Source organism: Schistocerca piceifrons, chromosome 6, assembly GCF_021461385.2.
Source record: "Schistocerca piceifrons isolate TAMUIC-IGC-003096 chromosome 6, iqSchPice1.1, whole genome shotgun sequence".
In the NCBI taxonomy this organism is placed as follows: domain Eukaryota; kingdom Metazoa; phylum Arthropoda; class Insecta; order Orthoptera; family Acrididae; genus Schistocerca; species Schistocerca piceifrons.
In genome coordinates, this window is record NC_060143.1 from 251,378,740 (window position 1) to 251,399,676 (window position 20,937).

Sequence of the window (20,937 nt, forward strand, 5' to 3'; positions counted from 1 at the left end):
AGGACATGTTCTGAGGCATCAAGGGATCACCAATTTAGTATTGGAGGGCAGCGTGGAGGGTAAAAATCGTAGAGGGAGACCAAGAGATGAATACACTAAGCAGATTCAGAAGGATGTAGGTTGCAGTAGGTACTGGGAGATGAAGAATCTTGCACAGGATAAGAGTAGCATGGAGAGCTGCATCAAACCAGTCTCAGGACTGAGGACCACAACAACAACACATGGATAGTCAGGCAGCAGTTAGAGTTGACGGTAAATTAAGTTCATGGTTCAGAGTAGTTTCAGGGGTGAGTCAAGGCTGCAACCTGTCTCCACTGTTGTTCTTATTATTTATGGATCATATGTTGAAAACAATAGACTGGCTGGGTGAGATTAAGATATGTGAATACAAAATAAGCAGTCTTGCATATGCGGATGACTTAGTTGTGATGGCAGATTCGATTGAAAGTTTGCAAAGTAATATTTCAGAGCTATGTCAGAAATGTAAGGACTATGGTATGAAGATTAGCATCTCCAAAACGAAAGTAATGTCAGTGGGAAAGAGATATAAACGGATTGAGTGCCAAATAGGAGGAACAAAGTTAGAACAGGTGGACGGTTTCAAGTACTTAGGATGCATATTCTCACAGGATGGCAACACAGTGCAAGAACTGGAAGCGAGGTGCAGCAAAGCTAATGCAGTGAGTGCTCAGCTACGATCTACTCTCTTCTGCAAGAAGGAAGTCAGTACCAAGACTAAGTTATCTGTGCACCGTTCAATCTTTCGACCAACTTTGTTGTATGGGAGCGAAAGCTGGGTGGATTCAGGTTACCTTATCAGTAAGGTTGAGGTTACAGATATGAAAGTAGCTAGGATGATTGCAGGTACTAGTAGGTGGGAACAATGGCAGGAGGGTGTCCACAATGAGGAAATGAAAGAAAAACTGGGAATGAACTCTATAGATGTAGCAGTCAGGGCGAACAGGCTTAGATGGTGGGGTCATGTTACACGAATGGGAGAAGCAAGGTTACCCAAGAGACTCATGGGTTGAGCAGTAGAGGGTAGGAGGAGTCGAGACAGACCAAGGAGAAGGTACCTGGATTCGGTTAAGAATGATTTTGAAGTAATAGGCTTAACATCAGAAGAGGCACCAATGTTAGCACTGAATAGGGGATCATAGAGGAATTTTATAAGGGGGACTATGCTTCAGACTGAATGCTGAAAGGTATAATCAGTCTTAAATGATGATGATGATGATGATGATGATGATGATCCTTACACAACCTCTGCTCCCAATCCCTTACCTCAGGGCTCATACCCCTGTAATAGACCTAGATGTAAGACCTGTCCCATACATCCTCCTACCACCACCTATTCCAATCCGGTCACTAACATTATCTATCACATCAAAGACAGGGCTACCTGTGAAACCAGTCATGTGATTTACAAGCTAAGTTGCAACCACTGTGCTGCATTCTTTGTAGGCATGACAACCAACAAGCTGTCTGTCCGCATGAACGGCCACCGTGAAACTGTGGCCAAAAAACAAGTGGACCAACCTGCAGCTGAACACGCCGCCAAACATGATACTCCTCATCTCAATAACTGCTTCACAGCCTGTGCCATATGGATCCTTCCCACCAACACCAGCTTTTCTGAATTGCGCAGCTGGGAACTTTCCCTACAATACATCCTACGTTCCCATAATCCTCCTGGCCTCAACCTTCGTTAGTCACTGTCCTCACCCATCCAGCCCCCTCCATGTTCCCATTCCAGCACTACACAGCTGTCATTTCACCGCCACACCCAGTGTTTTAATTTCTTTTATTTTTATTTCTCTCCTTTCCGCTACTTACTCCCTCCCCCCTTCGAATCTTCTCTCATACCCTCCGTCTAAACTGCAACACTTCACTTTCTGCCACTCCCACCATACTAGTGTGTGTGTGTGTGTGTGTGTGTGTGTGTGTGTGTGTGTGTGTGTGTGTGTGTGTGTGTGTGTGTGTGTGTGTGCGTGTGTGTGTGTGGTGTGTGTCTGTGTGTGTGTCTGTGTCTACCGCTGACAAATACCTTAATGGCCAAAAGCTATGATTCTTTTTATTGTGCCTATCACGGCTCAGCATCTCCACTACATGGTGAGTGGCAACTTTCCTTCTCTCGTATATTTACATTCCATCCTGGATTTTCCATTGTTTGACAGATTAGGTATTCATTATTCTGACCACTTCTGTCTGATGGTAGAGAATTTCTAAATTCATCTATGCCAATAATACCAGAAACTGCTCAACAGAAACTCAGAAAATCTATAGCATTAATACCTTCAAAGATAACAGAAAAGAGAAAAAATAGGATATTGTTTAACACTAATGCCACACTTTCAGAGAAGGCAAGACCATTTTAAAATGCTACAGAACTTCCACAGTGTCTGATCAGGCCCAGGCAGAGTGTATGTGTTCTGAACCTTCTTAACCTCACAACTATTATGCAGATTTTAAAGACACAATACAATCAGCCCAAGAAAACCTTTAAAATATAAACTGCAGACCTTAGGATTCAGCTGAATGGCAAAGTCAGAGAGATAAATGACTCTCAAGATGATGAACACTGACTCATTAAGCAACACATATGCACAGAAATTCATCCTGGATTTTCCATTGTTTGATAGCTTAGGTATTCGTTATTCTGACCACTTCTGTCTGATGGTAGAGAATTTCTAAATTCATCTATGCCAATAATACCAGAAACTGCTCAACAGAAACTCAGAAAATCTATAGCACTAATACCTTCAAAGATAACAGAAAAGAGGAAAAATAGGATATTGTTTACCACTAATGCCACACTTTCAGAGAAGGCAAGACCATTTTAAAATACTACAGAACTTCCACAGTGTCTGATCAGGCCCAGGCAGAGTATATGTGTTCTGAACCTTCTTAACCTCACAACCATTATGCAGATTTTGAAGACACAATACAATCAGCCCAAGAAAACCTTTAAAATATAAACTGCAGACCTTAGGATTCAGGTGAATGGCAAAGTCAGAGAGACAAATGACTCTCAAGATGATGAACACTGACTCATTAAGCAACACACATGCACAGAAATGAAGTATTAAAAATATCAGAGGTAGCACTTTGGTTAAGTATTTCATTCCTGTTGTTGACTACCCCTCACCAGATAATCTTCTACAGAATGTTGATTTTAAATCCGTGGAAGTAAATAAAGATGTAAAACACATGGTAATAGACTTGCAAATGTTAAAGAACAAATATCAGGGTGGGATGGCATACTCAGTTGGGTTACAGGATTTGCTCAAAAGATAGCAGAACCTCTTACCTATTTTATTAATTGCAGTATTATAGAAACTGCTCATCTAAATGTACTAAATGTCTGCTCAAGCATAAAAGCACAACAACAGCTGTTACATAGTTAATGCCTGAAGTATACTGTCTCCTGGACCAGTGGACCAGAAGAGGTAGGCTGCATATCTATTTATATACCTGACAAAATCTTTTGACTCAGTGAACCATGGGTTATTCTAAGATACTGTACTCAGTTGGGTTACAGGATTTGCTCAAAAGATAGCAGAACCTCTTACCTATTTTATTAATTGCAGTATTATAGAAACTGCTCATCTAAATGTACTAAATGTCTGCTCAAGCATAAAAGCACAACAACAGCTGTTACATAGTTAATGCCTGAAGTATACTGTCTCCTGGACCAGTGGACCAGAAGAGGTAGGCTGCATATCTATTTATATACCTGACAAAATCTTTTGACTCAGTGAACCATGGGTTATTCTAAGATACTGTACGTCAAATAACATCAGAGAATCATCTACATACCTGATGAATCATAAGCAAAATACAAAAATAACACACACAAAGGTCATCAATTTCCCATCAATCAATGAAACATTAACACATGGTGTACAGCAGTGCTCAATAGTTGCCCTGATCTCATCCTCCTATATATTAATGGCATGGCACAACCCTGTAACTCCAGCATGATAAGCTAGGCAGTGACACCACAATCTCACTCTCTGGCACAGCGTAAGGACCTGGTATCTCTAGCAGTTAATAGTATAATGAAAATAAGTAAATACTTCAATTATCACATGAAAGCCAGTAAATCTTTGTTATTGTGGACAAATAAACCATTTATTTATTATTTATTTATTTAAAACAGGTAGCTGTCACCAGACAAATGTAACTAATAAGTGTATTATCATAGCAGTGGAAAATGGTAACTTAAGTTTCTAGGTTGTAGGTGGATGAAGATTTCTATTAATACACTACATTAATTTTATATGTAGAAAAATCAATAGTAGCTTGTATCTCCTTAGCAGTCGTCAAAGATAGTCCATAGCTAAGTGTTATGAGTTGTGTTTAGAGACAACTTATATTTTTCTTAAGTATGTGATCAAATTATGGAGGTGAGTGGTGCATTTACAGAAAAGACAATAAGATCTATGCACAGAGTAAGCCACAGTTTCTTGTCATAAAGTGTCTATATGTTCTTCATAATTATCAAAGTACACACTCTTTTTGTTGCCCCCCAAAAATATACCATAATGATGCACATGATCATGACACTGGGACAAAAAAATAACCATTTTTGACAAACCCAAAATTACAGATTAATTTCTGCTTATCAATCATTTTGTTTAGTTTAACAAGTTGCCAAGCTCACCAAAGCCACAGAAAGGGAATGATTTGAAAACAAAATTAAAATATCTTTTGATAGAAAAATGTGTTATATAACAACATGTGTTGTGTTGTATTGTGAATCAATTTCAAACAGTAACATATGAACTGTAATAATTTTACAAATACATAAAATAGACATAAGATGAAAAACTGTTTTCTGGTGAGGTTTAGTATTTGCTTCTCTTCCTGTCCAGTAAGTCTCCCCTGGCACACAGTTCTGAGTGCCTTTTCTGAACTCTATCCCTTTCCCTTCACCCCTCTTTCTTCGCCTTCAACCCTTCTGACAGAAGAATGAGCTGATGGCTCCGAAAGCTTGCATTCATAACATCATTTGTATGTCTGTTCTCCTGCCACCATTTGGTGAATAGATTTTTTATCTATCCAAAACATTTTCAAAAATTGATTGTTTTTGTTGAAAAATTGTTTTCTATAACATATGTTTCCAAAAAACAATTACTGCATTAATATTATATCTAATGTTTGCAAATCCATCAATCTGATGACATCATAAAAAAACATGTACTGAATCTTATTTCTTTTGGTTTCTACGGTGCTCTCAAGATTTTCCATATTCTATAGACTATAATACAATTTGGACATTTTTACATAAATTTTTAATGTATCATATATGTTTGTTTGTGAATACATAACAACATTTCATGGCACCACCTCAGCAGAGTAGCAAGCACTAGATAGTAGATATAATCATGGAAGAATATAAGAAGAACAGTGTTGAAGTGGGTCATTAGAGTTACATGGGATTAGCAACCGTGGAGGATGGTGGGAATAAGTAAGTGGTAGAGTAAGGTTGGGGGAACAAAGCTTTTTTATGACTGGTAGGTAGGAGTTACCAAGTTAGTCTGTCAGCTCTGAAGCACAAAACGTCCAAAACTACAAGTTCAATCTTGTCTATATGCCAGTCTATTGCCTGATACATACCTTAACTGTACAGTGACCTCACTCTTTCCATTGACTGTGAAATACATCATAGAGTGCATGTGAAACTATACATAGGGGCAATGTATTTCATTCTACATCCATCACAAGTCACCTGGAGATATTTATATTATCAGAATAGCGGTTACAAGTTGTAAATAATTACATCAAACATACCTTCAAATTTCGTCTCGGGACCAATTATATACTCTTCTACACCACTCAACCAGTGTTGCCACATAGGAACAGATGGTTCACCATCTGGAGTTGTGTCTGTGAAACCACCATCATGAAGTCTGCAGGAAGCATAAGAAATATTTAAGAATAATCTGAATAAAATCTACTGCTCATTTTTTCTTATTATGGAGCAAAAAATGTACCTCTTCCTTCATGGTGTTATGTGGATATAAAATTTTTATTGCACAATACTAAATGTAACATTTGTTATAAAAATCTAGAAATGCAGCAACTATTGCTACTTCCAACATGTTATGTCCTGTTATCACTTGTGTTTTATGATTATTTAATTTTTTTCTATTTCTTCTACTTATGTTCCAAACTATAACTGCTTATTTTTTCTACATCTTTTACAAATTTGTGTGATAATGTTAACCTTGAGGATATATCCTCTCATGATTGTATTAATGTATCATTTTTACATTATAATGTTGAGGGCTTGAGTAACAAAATCGATGTATTTGAGGCCTTAGTTACAGATCTAGCTCCACATGTAATCGTGGTTACAGAGCATCAAAAAGCTAACCATAATATTCAGTATTATAAGTTACAGGAGTATAATCTTACATCGTTTTTTTGTAGAACAGAACATAAAGGAGGGGGTGTCGCTACTTACGTAAGGAAATGTAACCTAATAAGTTCTGTAGAAAAAGTATCATGGGTTAAGGATTATTGTATCGAGAAAGACTTTGAAGCAGTGATAATTAAGTTAATGATTGTATCCGTCCCACTTATTGTGCTAGGTATATATCGAGCCCCTTCAGGTAATCTCGAGGTTTTCCTGGAAGCACTGGATAGTGTATTGGGGAAGCTAAGCAAGGGTGGCAATACAGTAAATATTGTAATGTTAGGAGACTTTAATATAAACACACTAAGCAACAGCCAGGAATGCAAAGGTTTACAAGACTGCATAAGATCCTATGATATTAAAGATCTACTTGGTCATGTGCCTACTAGAATAACTGAGTCAAGCAGCAGTTCCATAGATCATGTGATGACCAATTATGAAAATGTTGTTTCGGCACAGACTGTAAACGGGCACATATCTGATCATCTATGACAATTATTAGTGATTGGTTGTCTTAATAAACTTAAACAAAACAAAAAATTTGAGAATAGAAGATTATTTTCTGAATACAACATCACCTTGCTAAAGAATACTTTGGGTCAAGAATCTTGGGAATCAGTTTATAGAGAAAGGGGAGTTGACAGCAAATGGGAAGTAGTTTTAAAAATTTTAACTAGACATATTGATATTACTATCCCAGCAAAGAAGATGAATGTAAATAAAAATAAACCTCCAGTAGTCAAACGTGTAAAACTTGATGAAAAAACGAAAAAACTCAAAGAAGGAATAGAGTATATGTATAAGCTACACAGAGAAACCAGTCTTGATTCATATAAAGAGGATTATAAAAAATATAAATATGAGTATTGCAAGGAAGTAAGGAGAAGGAAAGTAGAACATATTAGTAAACAGATCCGAAATTCTGACTGTGTCTCAAAGTCATGCTGGGCAGTAGTTAATGATATGAGGAACACTGATTCAAAAACTAAAATTAAGAATATAGAGTTAAGTATACATAATGATAATTTTTCTGATCCTTATATAGTTAGCAATATATTTAATGATTACTTTATAGATGCTATTGAAAATGATACTTTGCATGAAACAGGAGAGGCCGTTTAAATATGGTAAGGAAAAGGAAAGGAACTCTTGTATGCTACCTGCAGTAACCATCAAGGACGTAACAGAGCTAATTGACAACCTAAAAAATAAAAGATCAGCTGGATGGGATGAAATCTCTCCTTTTCTACTGAAAAAATGCAAGGGTGAGTTAGCCAGACTGTTAGTCCATCTAATAAATTGTGTACTTGAAGAAGGTGTGTTTCCGAAGAAACTGAAACTTGCTTTAGTTAAACCTTTATATAAAAAAGGGGAAAGAAAACAACCACAGAACTACAGACCAGTTGCCTTAACGTCAGTGTTTGGTAAATTAATTGAAAAAATAATGCTAGAAATCCTAATTGACCACTATAATATGAATAACTTAATAGGAGATTTCCAACACGGCTTTAGAAGTGGTCAGAGCACCATATCTGCAGCAGTACAGTTTGTACACTGTCTGATGGAGAAAATAAATGAGGGATACGAAACGGCAGGAGTGTTTTTAGATCTTTCCAAAGCGTTTGACAGAGTCCATCATGGCGCTCTTTTAAGTAAACTTGTTTATAATTGTGTCAGTGGGAAACTGTTGCTTTTAATAGAATCTTACCTTAAAGATAGACAACAATGCACAGAAGTTGTGTATGATAATGGAGAGGTAATTGCAAAAAGAAGATCAAAGATAAGGAACATAAATTTTGGTGTGCCACAAGGCTCTATCTTGGGCCCCTTCTTGTTTATTTGCTACATGAATGATTTCCCAAAAGTATTAGACACCAGTCATCGTATTACTATGTATGCTGATGACACCTCTGGGGTTTGCTGGGCACGTAGTAATGATGACCTAAATTCAGTGGTACAGAATTTTGTTTAAAAAGCCCAAACACATTTTGAAAAAGAAAACCTGAGGGTCAATATTAACAAAACTAATTTAATTTATTTTAAGACAAGTAGTTCAAATAAAAATACTGTTCTAAATGAGGACATTCAGGAAAATACCTGTTCAGAATGTAAATTTCTGGGGATATATATAGATGACAGACTTTCATGGAATCAGCAAATAGATCATGTCTGTGGTAAAATAACGTCTAGTCTGTATTTACTAAGGAGATTAGTTCAATATTTAGATATCGAAGCAATAAAAATAGCGTATTTTGGGTTGGTGTATCCCCATCTATCTTATGGAATTGTATTGTGGGGTGGGTGTAGCCAATACAATATAAAAAGGGTATTTGTATTGCAGAAAAGAGTAATAAGAACTATGGCAAAAGTAAGACCCAGAACTTCATGTAAAAACCTGTTTATTAAGTTTAATATTATGACTATCTATGCAGTATATATGTTTCAATCAATATTATTAGTGAAAAAAGACAAAAAAGTGACAAACAGGAATATGGAAATCCATGATTACAATACAAGACAAAAATCAGACTTTCATATGGTGAGCAGATGATTTAATCTAACAACAAATACCCCATTCATTAAGGGAGCAATATTTTATAATTCTCTGCCAAACAACCTGAAACAGCTTTCTGGTAGAATTTTTAAAAACGAGTTAAAAAAATGGCTTGTATTGAAGTGCCCATACAGTATGGTGCTGACATGATTTGACCTCAGGAATGCTATATTAAATATACTTCAATGATATTTTACTTAGTAGCATGTAATCTATTTATATTGTGTATCAATAATCTGAATGTAATTATTATAACATTGCCCATGCATGTTAAATACATGTTTCGAGCTGTAAGATAAATAAATAAATAAATAAATCAAAGTTGCAACTGTTGGGACATATCAGTAAACATTAAGCCTTGCTGAAGCAAGCAAATATATAATGTATGAACTGTGTCTTCAAATGAAGTTAAAAAAATTCTGCATTGCAATGAGAATAAAAAGGTGTTCTTCATAATTTGTTGCAACTTGTTCTTACTACAGGACTCTAATTTTCCATCTGTAGATGAAATTTAAAAAATAATGTGGTGAAGTCACTCCAAATTCTATCCTGGAGCAACAAACATTGCAAATAGAATGTATGACCAATATATCTAAATTATAAATGAAATATTCAATGTCATGGATTTTCGCCAGTATTAACACTGTGCTTTCACTCATAAATACAAAGTTGCTCTGCCACTTGGCAATAGAAAAATCAAATTAAATGATTTTCTTTTTGCGGTAAAACATGACAATATCAATAAGAATATGAAGTGTTCTAAAAATAAATATTGTAAAGTACTGTACTAGAAAATATATGAAATGCTTCCTTAAAATAAAATTTGATACCCCCCCCCCTCCCCCTCTCCCAGTAGCATCTCCTGAATCAGTATATTGTAACTGTTATAAACTATTTATGTTTCACTTCCAGTCTAGATTATTTTCAAGGTGATATATGCCTATTCACATTTAGTTCAGTATAATTCAGCAAAAGAAATTAAATGTTTGCTGCTATCTTCTAAACTATGAAATACAGGATGATAATGGAAAGTTCACAATGGAACATGAGCAGCAGAAGGAACAAAGCTAGGCAGACAACAACGAGTTCAATTGTGATTATGCATTTGTATGCTGCTAAACACATCAGTTACATGATGCTATATGATGACCTTTACTTCTCCAACTTTTGAAACTGTGAGTTCTTGTGGCCTTCTAATACTATGCTTAGCACAAAATTAGAAGTTTAGTAATTGATGAGCATAGGTATCTCATTAAAACAGTAATTTCACAGTGACATTGGATAAATAATCTTTTACACATACAGACATTATATTCTAAATGGTAAATTATCTTTGTCCTTTGCTTGATTATGCTACTGACAGCATCCATCTCTGAACTGTATAAATTCTTTCAAAAATGAACCTACAGGACATGTTTATGGAAAACAGCTGAGTCACCAACTGAAGTTTCCTGCTCCACAATACTGAATCCAATTAAGAGGAGCTGTTTGGTAATTTCATGTATGATCTGGCCCTTAAAACTACAGTAATGTAGTGCTGTGTTATATGATACATAATGCTATGTGCAAGTGATAGCTATTTTTAATGATTATATTTGACACAGTCATTGACTTACGTTTTCTCTTTGCTTTTATATATTTTTTATTCTGTTGTTGAATGTGCTATTTAATGGAGTTGTATGAGTTATGGTTTTGTTTTTACGTTGCAATAAAGTTTATTATCTAGCACTGCAACAGCAAATTGAGCACTTAGTCACAAGCAGAGTGCCTACCTGTAACAAGTTCAGTGTATAATTAGTGTTGGTAAGGTGCAGAAAGGGTTGAATATCTGCAACTGAGTTTTCTTTGGCGCAGTGACCATTTTAGTTTCAGATGAAATAAACACTGCATAATCTGAAATGTACAACACTTCTTTTCATCTGTTCTAGTACAGTGGCAGTACTCACGGAAGACCTCTGTGTGCTGGATAAATCTTTGAAAGATTTTGAAATTAACTGGCTGACTGTGGATTCCTTGACTTCAGCTGTGTTAGATATAAATCTATCACCCAACTGAAACACAAAAAATATGCATACCGGGTTTTCCCACTTGTGCATATGGTCCCTTAACCACTTTGGCTATCCATGAATGTTCCCTGGACTGACCCAAATTTCAGCTATCACACTGTCTACAGCCTTAGATTCTGGTCCATTAAATTCATCACCTAACACTCCAACATCATTTGAATTCCCACAACATGGAGTACAACAATGAGGAACATAGACCAATGTTGTTATCGTCGTGTGCCTCCCTCATCTTGTAATACTTACATGCATATCTGAAAGAACAGACACAGCTGATGATCCAAAGCTGCACAAATTAATTTTGAAGTATTTCGTGCAGCTGATGATGAAAGGACAAGCTCTATGATGTCACATTGCTGCTTCTTTCTAAAAGATAATTTATTGTTAATTCTTAATGGTTCCTTGGGAGCATGTGGTTAAAAAATGCAATCAACTCCACCGGGCTATATAATATTGCAAACATATGTTGGGCTGCATGTTAGCTATCTTTTCCAGAAAATGAATGAATCTGCCAATGACAAGAAGCTTGTGGTCACATCAGTCCCTGTGCTTGTAGCCGACACAACAGACAGAAGACGAATTGCTGATTTAGCAGAGTGTCTTCATTATAGATAGAGAGTTTTGTCAGATATTCTTTGCATTTCCATGCTTTGTCACAACTTAGTGTGTGTGCAATAAAAAGAACATACTGACTAATCATCATGTCCGCAGATTTTATATGGGCATTATTTCTTGTTGACAAATTACTCATAGTGGTGACTCGGAAGTGAGCCTTTAAGAGGAAAATTGGAACAGAAAATTGTCCCCCCACCACCACCATTACCTCCCTTCTTGTGATAGTAATGAATGCAACATCACAAATGCCAGAGACTGAATTTAAAATGGGAGAAACCATGTCTTCAGCTATGCTGAAACATGCAGCCACTGACAAAATGAGCAAGATGTGTATTCCACAACCTGTTAGGGTCATATTCAACTTCTGCTGTTTGGGCCTAATCATCCACAGATGTGATTCATGCACACAGAGTGCATCTTTCCACAACACGGAGTGTGCACCAGCCATGACAGGTATGTAATTGCAGTTGCACATATGGAGGGAGCAGTGATAGAAGAAACTGAAGGTGTTCTATCACAATACTGCTACACCTCACTTAAGCAGGCACACATGCAATGCTACACACTTTTGCCAGGAATTCAGCAGCAGAAAGCTTTTAATGATGAACAGCTAGGACAACAGCTCCTCATCTCAAATGTTGTGAGTTTTACATGCTTTAGCAGGTCCTGATCTGCTGCCTGAACAGTTGCTATGTGTGCTAAGGCTTTGTAAATTACCAGCTAGTATTTGTACAGCCATAACAACACAAGATTTGTCATTGCAGGCCCTGGCACAGATGGTGGCACAGATGGCTGACGCAGTAGCGAATGCCCTGTCTGAAATTTCTGTATGCACTAAAATTGAGAGACAACACAGCTGTCATTGAAGTACACTGAAGCAACAAGTGCCATAACTAGCGCTTAAACGTGTGATGAGTGCAGATGCACCAACAAAAGAGCAAAAGGTCAAACTTTTAGAAGATCAAGTTGCACATTTAAACTTTAAAGCTCTCAACAGAGCAGTACAAATTCCATTGCTGCTATCATCATACTCCTGACCAGCAGACAGGGTGCCAGAAAAATGGTTGGCATAGATTTTTGTTGTGACACGCCGATCATTCACAGTGCCGCCGCGCAATTACGCGCCTCCTCTACGTGCGGCGCTGTCTGCCAGCCATGCAGCAGCTGCACCACTGAAGCGGCCAGCCAGACAGCGGCTGCTAGACTTGGACTCAGTGCTCATTCGAATGTTACCGTGTTTGCATGTATTGCTCGTCAACTTGCTCTGTGACTTATATGTGTTGTGTTGTTTTGAAATATATTTGTTAAACTTGACGTTATAGCAATTGGCGACGAGGTAGTGGATTTTTCCTTTTCACCGTTGACTCACAGGTTTCCATGGCTACTGTCGAGCAACTATTGCAAAGTCTCATTGTACAGCAAACGCTTCTAACATCGGCGATTCACGATTTCGTTGTGGTGTCAAATGTGGGGCGTTTCTTGTCGTTGGCTATACTTCCTTTTCCTCCTTACGACGAGACGGCAGAAGACTGGTCTGATTATGAAAAACGTCTTTGACAGCACTTCTTGGCATTTCATGTCACGGACGAACAACCATGTTAAGTCTCTGTTCCTTTCCTGGATTTCACCTCAAATGTATCGGTTGTTGTCGCAATTGACTCCTTTGAAAGATCCTGCGTCTTTGTCCTTTGGTGAAATGTGCTCACTTCTGTCCATCTATTTTCAATAGCAAACACATGTGGTAGCCTCTCGTGTTGCCTTTTATCGTTGTCAAAAACCGCCGCATCAATCCTATTGGACTTGGGCTGCTGAACTTCACGGCCTCAGTCGAAAGTGTCAATTTGTTACTGACGTTCACAAAGAATCCAATGCCGATTCCATGGTACGGGATGCTATTATCCGGTTGGCGCCCGACAAAGAAGTTCGGCAACGTGCCCTTCAGTTGGCATATCCGACTAGATGAAGTCCTCTCCATCGCACAGTCTTTTGAAATTTCTCGCGCCGCTGGGGCGCAAATAGAGGCGTGGGGTGATGTTGGGGAAATACAACCTCTGTGCGCTGTTGACGATGCGTGCGGCGTGTCCCCGCCGGCCGACATGGCCGCAGTGCGCTCCCACGCGCAGCCTCGGCGTAACCGTAAACAACCCGCTAAGAAACTGCAGCAAAACCCCCGGCAACTTCCTTCATGTCCGCAGTGTTTTACGAAACATTCACACGAGGACTGTCCCCAACATTGGGCTGTGTGTCACAATTGCAAAAAGAAAGGTCATGTGTCTTCCGTTTGCAAATCCGACCGCATACATGATGTTCATGAACATGACGCTGATTCTGATTCTGTGTTGTCTGTCAATTGCACTTCTTCCCTTTCTGCGAAGTTATTCCTCACTGTGCAAATCCTTGGTCGAGATGTTCGCATGCAGGTGGATACCGGTTCTGCTGCCACTATAATTAATTCTCAGACGTATCTTCAGTTGGGTTCTTCACTCCTGCCACCTGTCACTTGGCAATTAAGGACGTACAATAAACAGAAGATTTCTCTCTTGGGACAATTTAATGCTGAGGTATCTTACATATCCATCATTCGCACTGTTCCCATACTTGTGGTCGACCAGAGTAACGCAGAGAATCTTTTTGGTTTCGATGCCTTTCGCGTTTTTGGGTTCTCCATAGATGACTATCAATATCGTCTCTTACACTATTCCTTATGCTCAATTGGATTCCTTGTTGACGACATTTTCGTAGCTTTTTTCTCCTGGGTTAGGCCATGCAAACGACTTTGAAGCTCATATCATGCTCAAACCCACTGCTCGGCCCAAGTTTTTTTGGGCTCAGCCCATTCCTGTGGCCCTTCGTGATCGGGTAAAACGGGAGCTGGATCGTCTCACTACTTCAGGGGTGATGCTTCCTGTCACTTTCAGTCAGTGGTCCTCTCCTGTCATTGTCGTTGCTAAGCCAAATGGTGATATTCGTCTCTGTGGTGATTTCAAAGCCACTGTAAATGCTCAATGCCCCATCGACTCTTACCCTATCCCCGACCTGAATAACTGTTCACTAAACTTGCTGGAGGCCAGTATTTCTCTAAAATTGACCTGTCAGAAGCTTATCATCAACTTCCTCTTGACGCTGCTTCCTGGCAGTTTCTGGTCCTTAACACGCCTTTCGGCCTCTTATCAATACCAACGCTTGCCATTCGGGGTTGCTAGCACCCCTGCTCTCTTTCAGCGATTCTTGGAACAATTATTGCTCCCTGTCCCTGGGTGTATCAATTACATGGACAACATTGTTGTCACTGGCTCCTCCACTGAAGAACATCTTCAAAATCTCCGCACACTTTTTCATGTCTTACAGACTGCCGGTCTTAAGTATAATCTTCAGAAATCACAATTTTTTCAGGCATCTATCACGTACTTGGGGTTTCAACTCTCTTGGGATGGTATTCGTCCACTTCAGCAAACTGTCGCTGCGATCGATGCCCTACCTCGCCCTACATCTGTTAAGGAACTGCAGGCCTTCTTGGGGAAAATAGCATACTATCACAAGTTTTTACCATCTGCAGCTTCAGTAGCTCAGCCGTTGCATCGCCTGTTGCATAAAAACGTGCCTTTTCACTGGTCCACGTTATGCGATGCGGCTTTCCAGAAATTGAAGACTATGCTGAAACAGGCCCCGTGCCTGGCTACTTATCGGCCTGGCCAACATCTTGTTCTTGCCACAGACGCCTCTCAATTCGGGGTCGGTGCAGTCCTTCCGCACCGTTTTTCTGACGGTTCGGAACAACCCATTGCTTATGCCTCCAAAATGCTCACGGATGCCCAACAAAAGTATTCTCAAATTGAAAAAGAAACTTTGACCATTATTTATGCTCTTCATAAGTTTGGTGTTTTTCTCTATGGCTCCAAATTTCATCTTGTTACGGATCACAAACCACTTGTTTCCTTGTTTCATCCATCAATGTCACTTCCCACCAAGGCTGCACACCGCCTCCAGCGTTGTACTCTTTACTTGTCTCATTTCAATTATGAGATTCATTTCTGGCCAACAGCTCAACATGCAAATGCTGATGCTCTGTCTCGCCTTCCCATGGGTCCTGATCTGGCATTCAATAGGGACGAATTTTTGTGTTTTCACCTGGATGTTGCTGAGCAGCGGGTTGTCGACAGGTTCCCCATCACCGGGGACTGGCTCGAGGCTGCCACGGGTTCTGACCCTACCCTCTCCCGGGTTTTACGCTGTATTCGGAAGGGTTGGCCAGATCGTCTGTCCGCTAAGGCTTCTGATCTGTTGCGGAACTACTACGCTTTGCGTTACCACCTCACAGCTAGGGATGGTGTTATCCTTCATTCCACTGACAATGCTTCGCACGTGTTGTGGTACCTGCATCTTTGCGTGCTTCGGTCTTGCGCCTCCTTCACCAAAGGTGCTGACATGTGTCTCGCACAAAATCTCTGGTGCGCCGTCATGTGTACTGGCCTGGCATCGACTCTGAAATAGCACACATGGTCGCTACCTGTGGCCCTTGTGTGTCACAGGCCGCCACTCCGAAGTCATCTTTGTCACCGTGGCCTTCGCCTGAGAAGCCCTGGGAGCGCATTAATGCTGACTTCGCGGAACCCTTTTTAGGTACTTATTGGCTCCTCGTAATTGACGCCTACTCTAACTTTCCTTTCAATGTCCGTTGCACGTCGCCTACCACTGCGGCAACCACAAGTGCTCTCGCCTGCATTTTTTCTTTGGAAGGCCTCCCCTCTGCTCTTGTTACTGATAATGGTCCGCAATTTGCCTCTTCCGAATTTGTGGATTTTTGTGCTCATCACAGCGTTATGCATGTCACGGCCCCACCGTTTCATTGACAATCAAACAGTGAGGCTGAACGACTGGTCCGCACATTTAAGGAACAGATGCGGAAACTTCTGACTTCTTCTGCTGCTGATGATGCGCTTCTCCAGTTTCTGGCATCTTACTGTTTCACCCCCATGGGCGACCACAGCCTGGCTGAGCTCTTACATGGCCGACAGCCCCGCACGCTACTTCATCTTCTGCGACCTTCCACCTCACGGCCGCGGCTGCCTTCAGTTGGCCGGTTCACCGCCGACGACCTCGTCTGGGTACGGGGATATGGCAGGTGGCCAAAATGGAGTCCGGGCCACATCTTACAACACCGTGCCGACGCCTGTATGAAATCCAGACGGACACGAGTGTTGCAGTGCGTCATTCAGACCAGCTTCTGCCTCGTGTGCTGGCAACGCCTGTTCCGAATGCCACTACACCACCTTCGGCTCTACCTGACGCTCGGGATCTTGGCATCTCTCAATACTCACAACGCAGCCCTCTCACCATCATCGCAATGCCAGCACAAGAACGGACGCCACCAGGAGACGTGCCCATGCAGGAACCGGATGACCATTCTCTGTCGGAGCCAATCTACTCGCCTCCTCCTCCTACAGACACCGACACATCGCCCATGTCTCCTGTTATATCAACTGGACTTGTCGCAATGGGCAGATTGGTGCACGGGGCCCCAGCAGATTCGACCCCTACGTCTCCTGTCATCTCGACCCGTTAGCATCGGCGGACACTTCCGTCTGTACGGGAAGCCTCCTCCTCGAGACTTTACGGCCAGTCAAACAACGCCTATGGACGTTAGCCATCTCCAGGCCACCTCCATCAAGACCAGTGCAATGATTTCAAAGGGTGGAAAAGTGTTGTGACTCGACAATCATTCAAAGTGCCACTGCCCAATTACGTGCGTCCTCTACATGCGGCGCTGTCTGCCAGACATGCTGCAGCTGCATCACCTAAGCGGCCAGCTAGGCAGCGGCCGCTAGACTTGGACTCAGTGCTCATTCAAATGTTACCATGTTCACATGTATTGCTTGTCAACTTGCTCTGTGACTTATATGTGTTGTGTCATTTTGAAATATATGTGTTCAACTTGACGTTATAACAATTTTATGTGCCAGAAAAATGATTGGCATAGATTTTATATGAGTACTGGAAAACTGAGTTGATATTACAAGCGTTTTGGAGATGCAGCTCGCTGTTACCCAAATGCCACAGATGGATGTTAAAACATGCCAACATCTGTCATCAGCAACGTGTGTGTGTGTCCGCAACTAAGGGATGAAAGGCAGCATGCAAATGCAATCTCATTAGCATTGCAACATTAACAGAAATTATTCATGCACAACCTCATCTCCGGTAAAAATTTTATTGCAGATTCCAGGTCTGAGGTAAGTGTTTACCCCCAGATGAGTGTTGTACCTGCTCATTAATACAGCATATACTCACTGCAGTAACGATTCATGCATCAAAACTTATGGTGAAAATAGAATGCAGGGCTGACTCCAGGGATTCTGCCACGTACCGTGAAAATTTCAAGTGCCCCTTTCCCCATCCCCTCCTCACATTTCCAGACATTGTGAACCTTTTTCATTCATGAGACCTTATTTGCGCATATCACTCTGACACACATCTTTTTGATGTGAGTATGTCTAAGGCCAGAGGTACATATGAGGCTCCAGTCAGTAAAACAGAAGAGGAATGTCTACAATTCAAACATTTTGAGTGAAACTCCAAAATTATGGGTGCATCCAAGTTATGATACCTTTCATTTTCTTTCTCAGGGCTGGAAAGAGACCTTTTTTTTTAAAAAAGAGTGGGTTGTTTCAACATATGTCTGCACCCATTGTGAATGGGTGACAAAGATGCCACTGTATACCACATAAAATAAATTCTAGCAACAGCAGCGAGAGTAATGAATGTTTTTAATACTTAAAACTGCAATAAAAGTACTGTAGGTGGGTGCCACGAATACTGCATCCATAGCATGTTACCACACAATCCTTATGCATGATGACAGGAAGAATAGGATTTTATTTTCACTGATTGTAACAATGAGTGAGGCATGTATGTGATTTTCCAATGGTTAAATCAGACTCCTAAAAGCAGCATTTGCAATGGTCAAGGAATTATGTAATTGACAAGCTGCAGGGAGATTTGTCAAGAAGTGACACAAGTTTCAGAGTTTTCACGTGATCTGTTTTGTGAGAAAAATAGTTGGCAGTGTTGTAACCTTAATGCACCTCATAATTATGTCAATCAAAAATTAAGTTATGTCGCTCATGGAGTTTATAACTAAAATCTGTTCACTTTCTCTCATTCCCTGAGCAGAGGGGAGTGGACGGTATGAGATCTGCAGCAACCAGCACAGCTGGGTATTGCAGTCAGCGACATCGTCAGGCTTTCTGTTGTGTGAAGTGGATGGTCACAGGACAGCAAATGACTTATATATGCTTTATTTGTTGAAAAAGTCTATAAATCACTGGCAGCTATTTAGTGTGTCTGTAACAGATACAGGAAAAACGGCTCTGGTCAGACATCGAAAAAGTGTGCTTTCTGACATGTCATCAGCACGATTTATGGATCAAAACAAGCAGTTCTGAAAGCAATTTCGTTTATTGTACTGAGAAGTAACAGTTAAGCATTAACTAAAATTGTTGAAATCCAAAGTTTGAAACATGGTAAAACTGAATAAAGAGTTTGTGCAGTGCAGTTAATTCTTTCAGGTTCAAAAGGGTTCTTTCTCCATATGATCTTAATATTAATATCTATTGATTATAGCTTCAGTACCAAGAAAGTGAAGGAAATGAGACAAAACTTAAAAGAAAATCAATGTGAATGGTATTACTGGCAGATCCAAAGGAGAGGGAGTAGCAGGGGATGGATGCCATGCAACTTTTCATGTTAAATGCCACTTAGTCACAATGTCTCGATTCACAAGACTGTGGCATGTGACAGGTAGTGCATATACCGGGTGATCAAAAAGTCAGTATAAATTTGAAAACTGAATAAATCACGGAATAATGTAGATAGAGAGGTACAAATTGACACACATGCTTGGAATGACATGGGGTTTTATTAGAACCAAAAAAATACAAAAGTTCAAAAAAATGTCCGACAGATGGCACTTCATCTGATCAGAATAGCAATAATTAGCATAACAAAGTAAGACAAAGCAAAGATGATGATCTTTACAGGAAAAGCTCAATATGTCCACCGTCATTCCTCAACAATACCTGTAGTCGAGGAATAATGTTGTGAACAGCACTGTAAAGGATGTCCGGAGTTATGGTGAGGCATTGGCGTCGGATGTTGTCTTTCAGCATCCCTTGAGATGTCGGTCGATCACGATACACTTGCGACTTCAGTTAACGCCAAAGCCAATAATCGCACGGACTGGGAGGCCAAGCATGACGAAAGTGGCGGCTGAGCACACAATCATCACCAAACGACGCGCGCAAGAGATCTTTCACATGTCTGTTCTAATAAAACCCCATGTCATTCCAAGCATGTGTGTCAATTTTTACCTCTCTATCTACATTATTCCATGGTTTATTAAGTTTTCAAATTTATACTGACTTTTTGATCACCCGGTAGTATTTTTTAAATTTATTTATGTATTATAATGTATTTTTCTTGATGATCCTGACACAGATGTGTAAGGCTGCTGTATAGCAAGCATTAGGTCATCACATCTATCATATATCTTTATTTCCTTATTGTAGAGTTTTTCACTTCTACAGGAACTTTCAAGCTGCCACAGGTACATTTTAAGTGTTCTATAGGCACACATGGAATTGACAAAACTGCCGTTAGCAAGCTCTGCTATTTTGGAAGATACACCCAAGGTGTCAAAACTCCTGCACTTCATTTATAATCTGTTTCATGAGATTATATGTAATTTCCCGGAAAAAAAAACAGATTTTATGGCTGAAATCATCACCAACTTACTATCACATTCTTTACTTATGGAAAACTGTTATTATTTTGTTTAATTCATTAATTTGAAGCCATACTAAAACTAAAATTTTGCCATCCTGGGCAGTAGCACTCCCCCCCCCCCCCCCCCCTCCCCCGCCGCCCGTCCTCCCAGAGCTTTGACGCAATGACAACGTATTTGGGTCTTCAATAAGAGCCTATTTGGACATTATTATTGTCAATGTGGAAGAACTTATATTTGGTGTGGATTTTTTGTCTCATTTTCATCTGTCATCGAATTTAAAAAACCGGAGTTTCGATACAGTGAGCTGCAGTGCCAATATATCAACCATGTCATCTGTATTGGCAGTGCAGAAACCATTCGGGTTTGTCATAATGATGTTGTCTGTGGGTCCAACTGTTTTTTGGCTGAACAAGACAATTACTTCAATGAATGAGGGCAATCCTTTTGGCTGCAAGCAGCTAGAATTGCAGTGCTCAGCCATCTGATTGCCACTGATTGG

General features: G+C 40.0%; 1 protein-coding gene across 1 annotated transcript in view; it reads right to left on the reverse strand.

Annotated features, from left to right (window-relative positions):
* Nucleotides 1-20,937, reverse strand: part of LOC124803257 (dynein axonemal heavy chain 1-like) — an 866,140-nt gene that overhangs the window by 502,265 nt on the left and 342,938 nt on the right. The window contains exon 25 of the mRNA XM_047264440.1: nt 5,797-5,915. Within this exon, the coding sequence (XP_047120396.1) occupies nt 5,797-5,915 (119 nt within the window). The remainder of the gene's footprint in view (nt 1-5,796; nt 5,916-20,937) is intronic.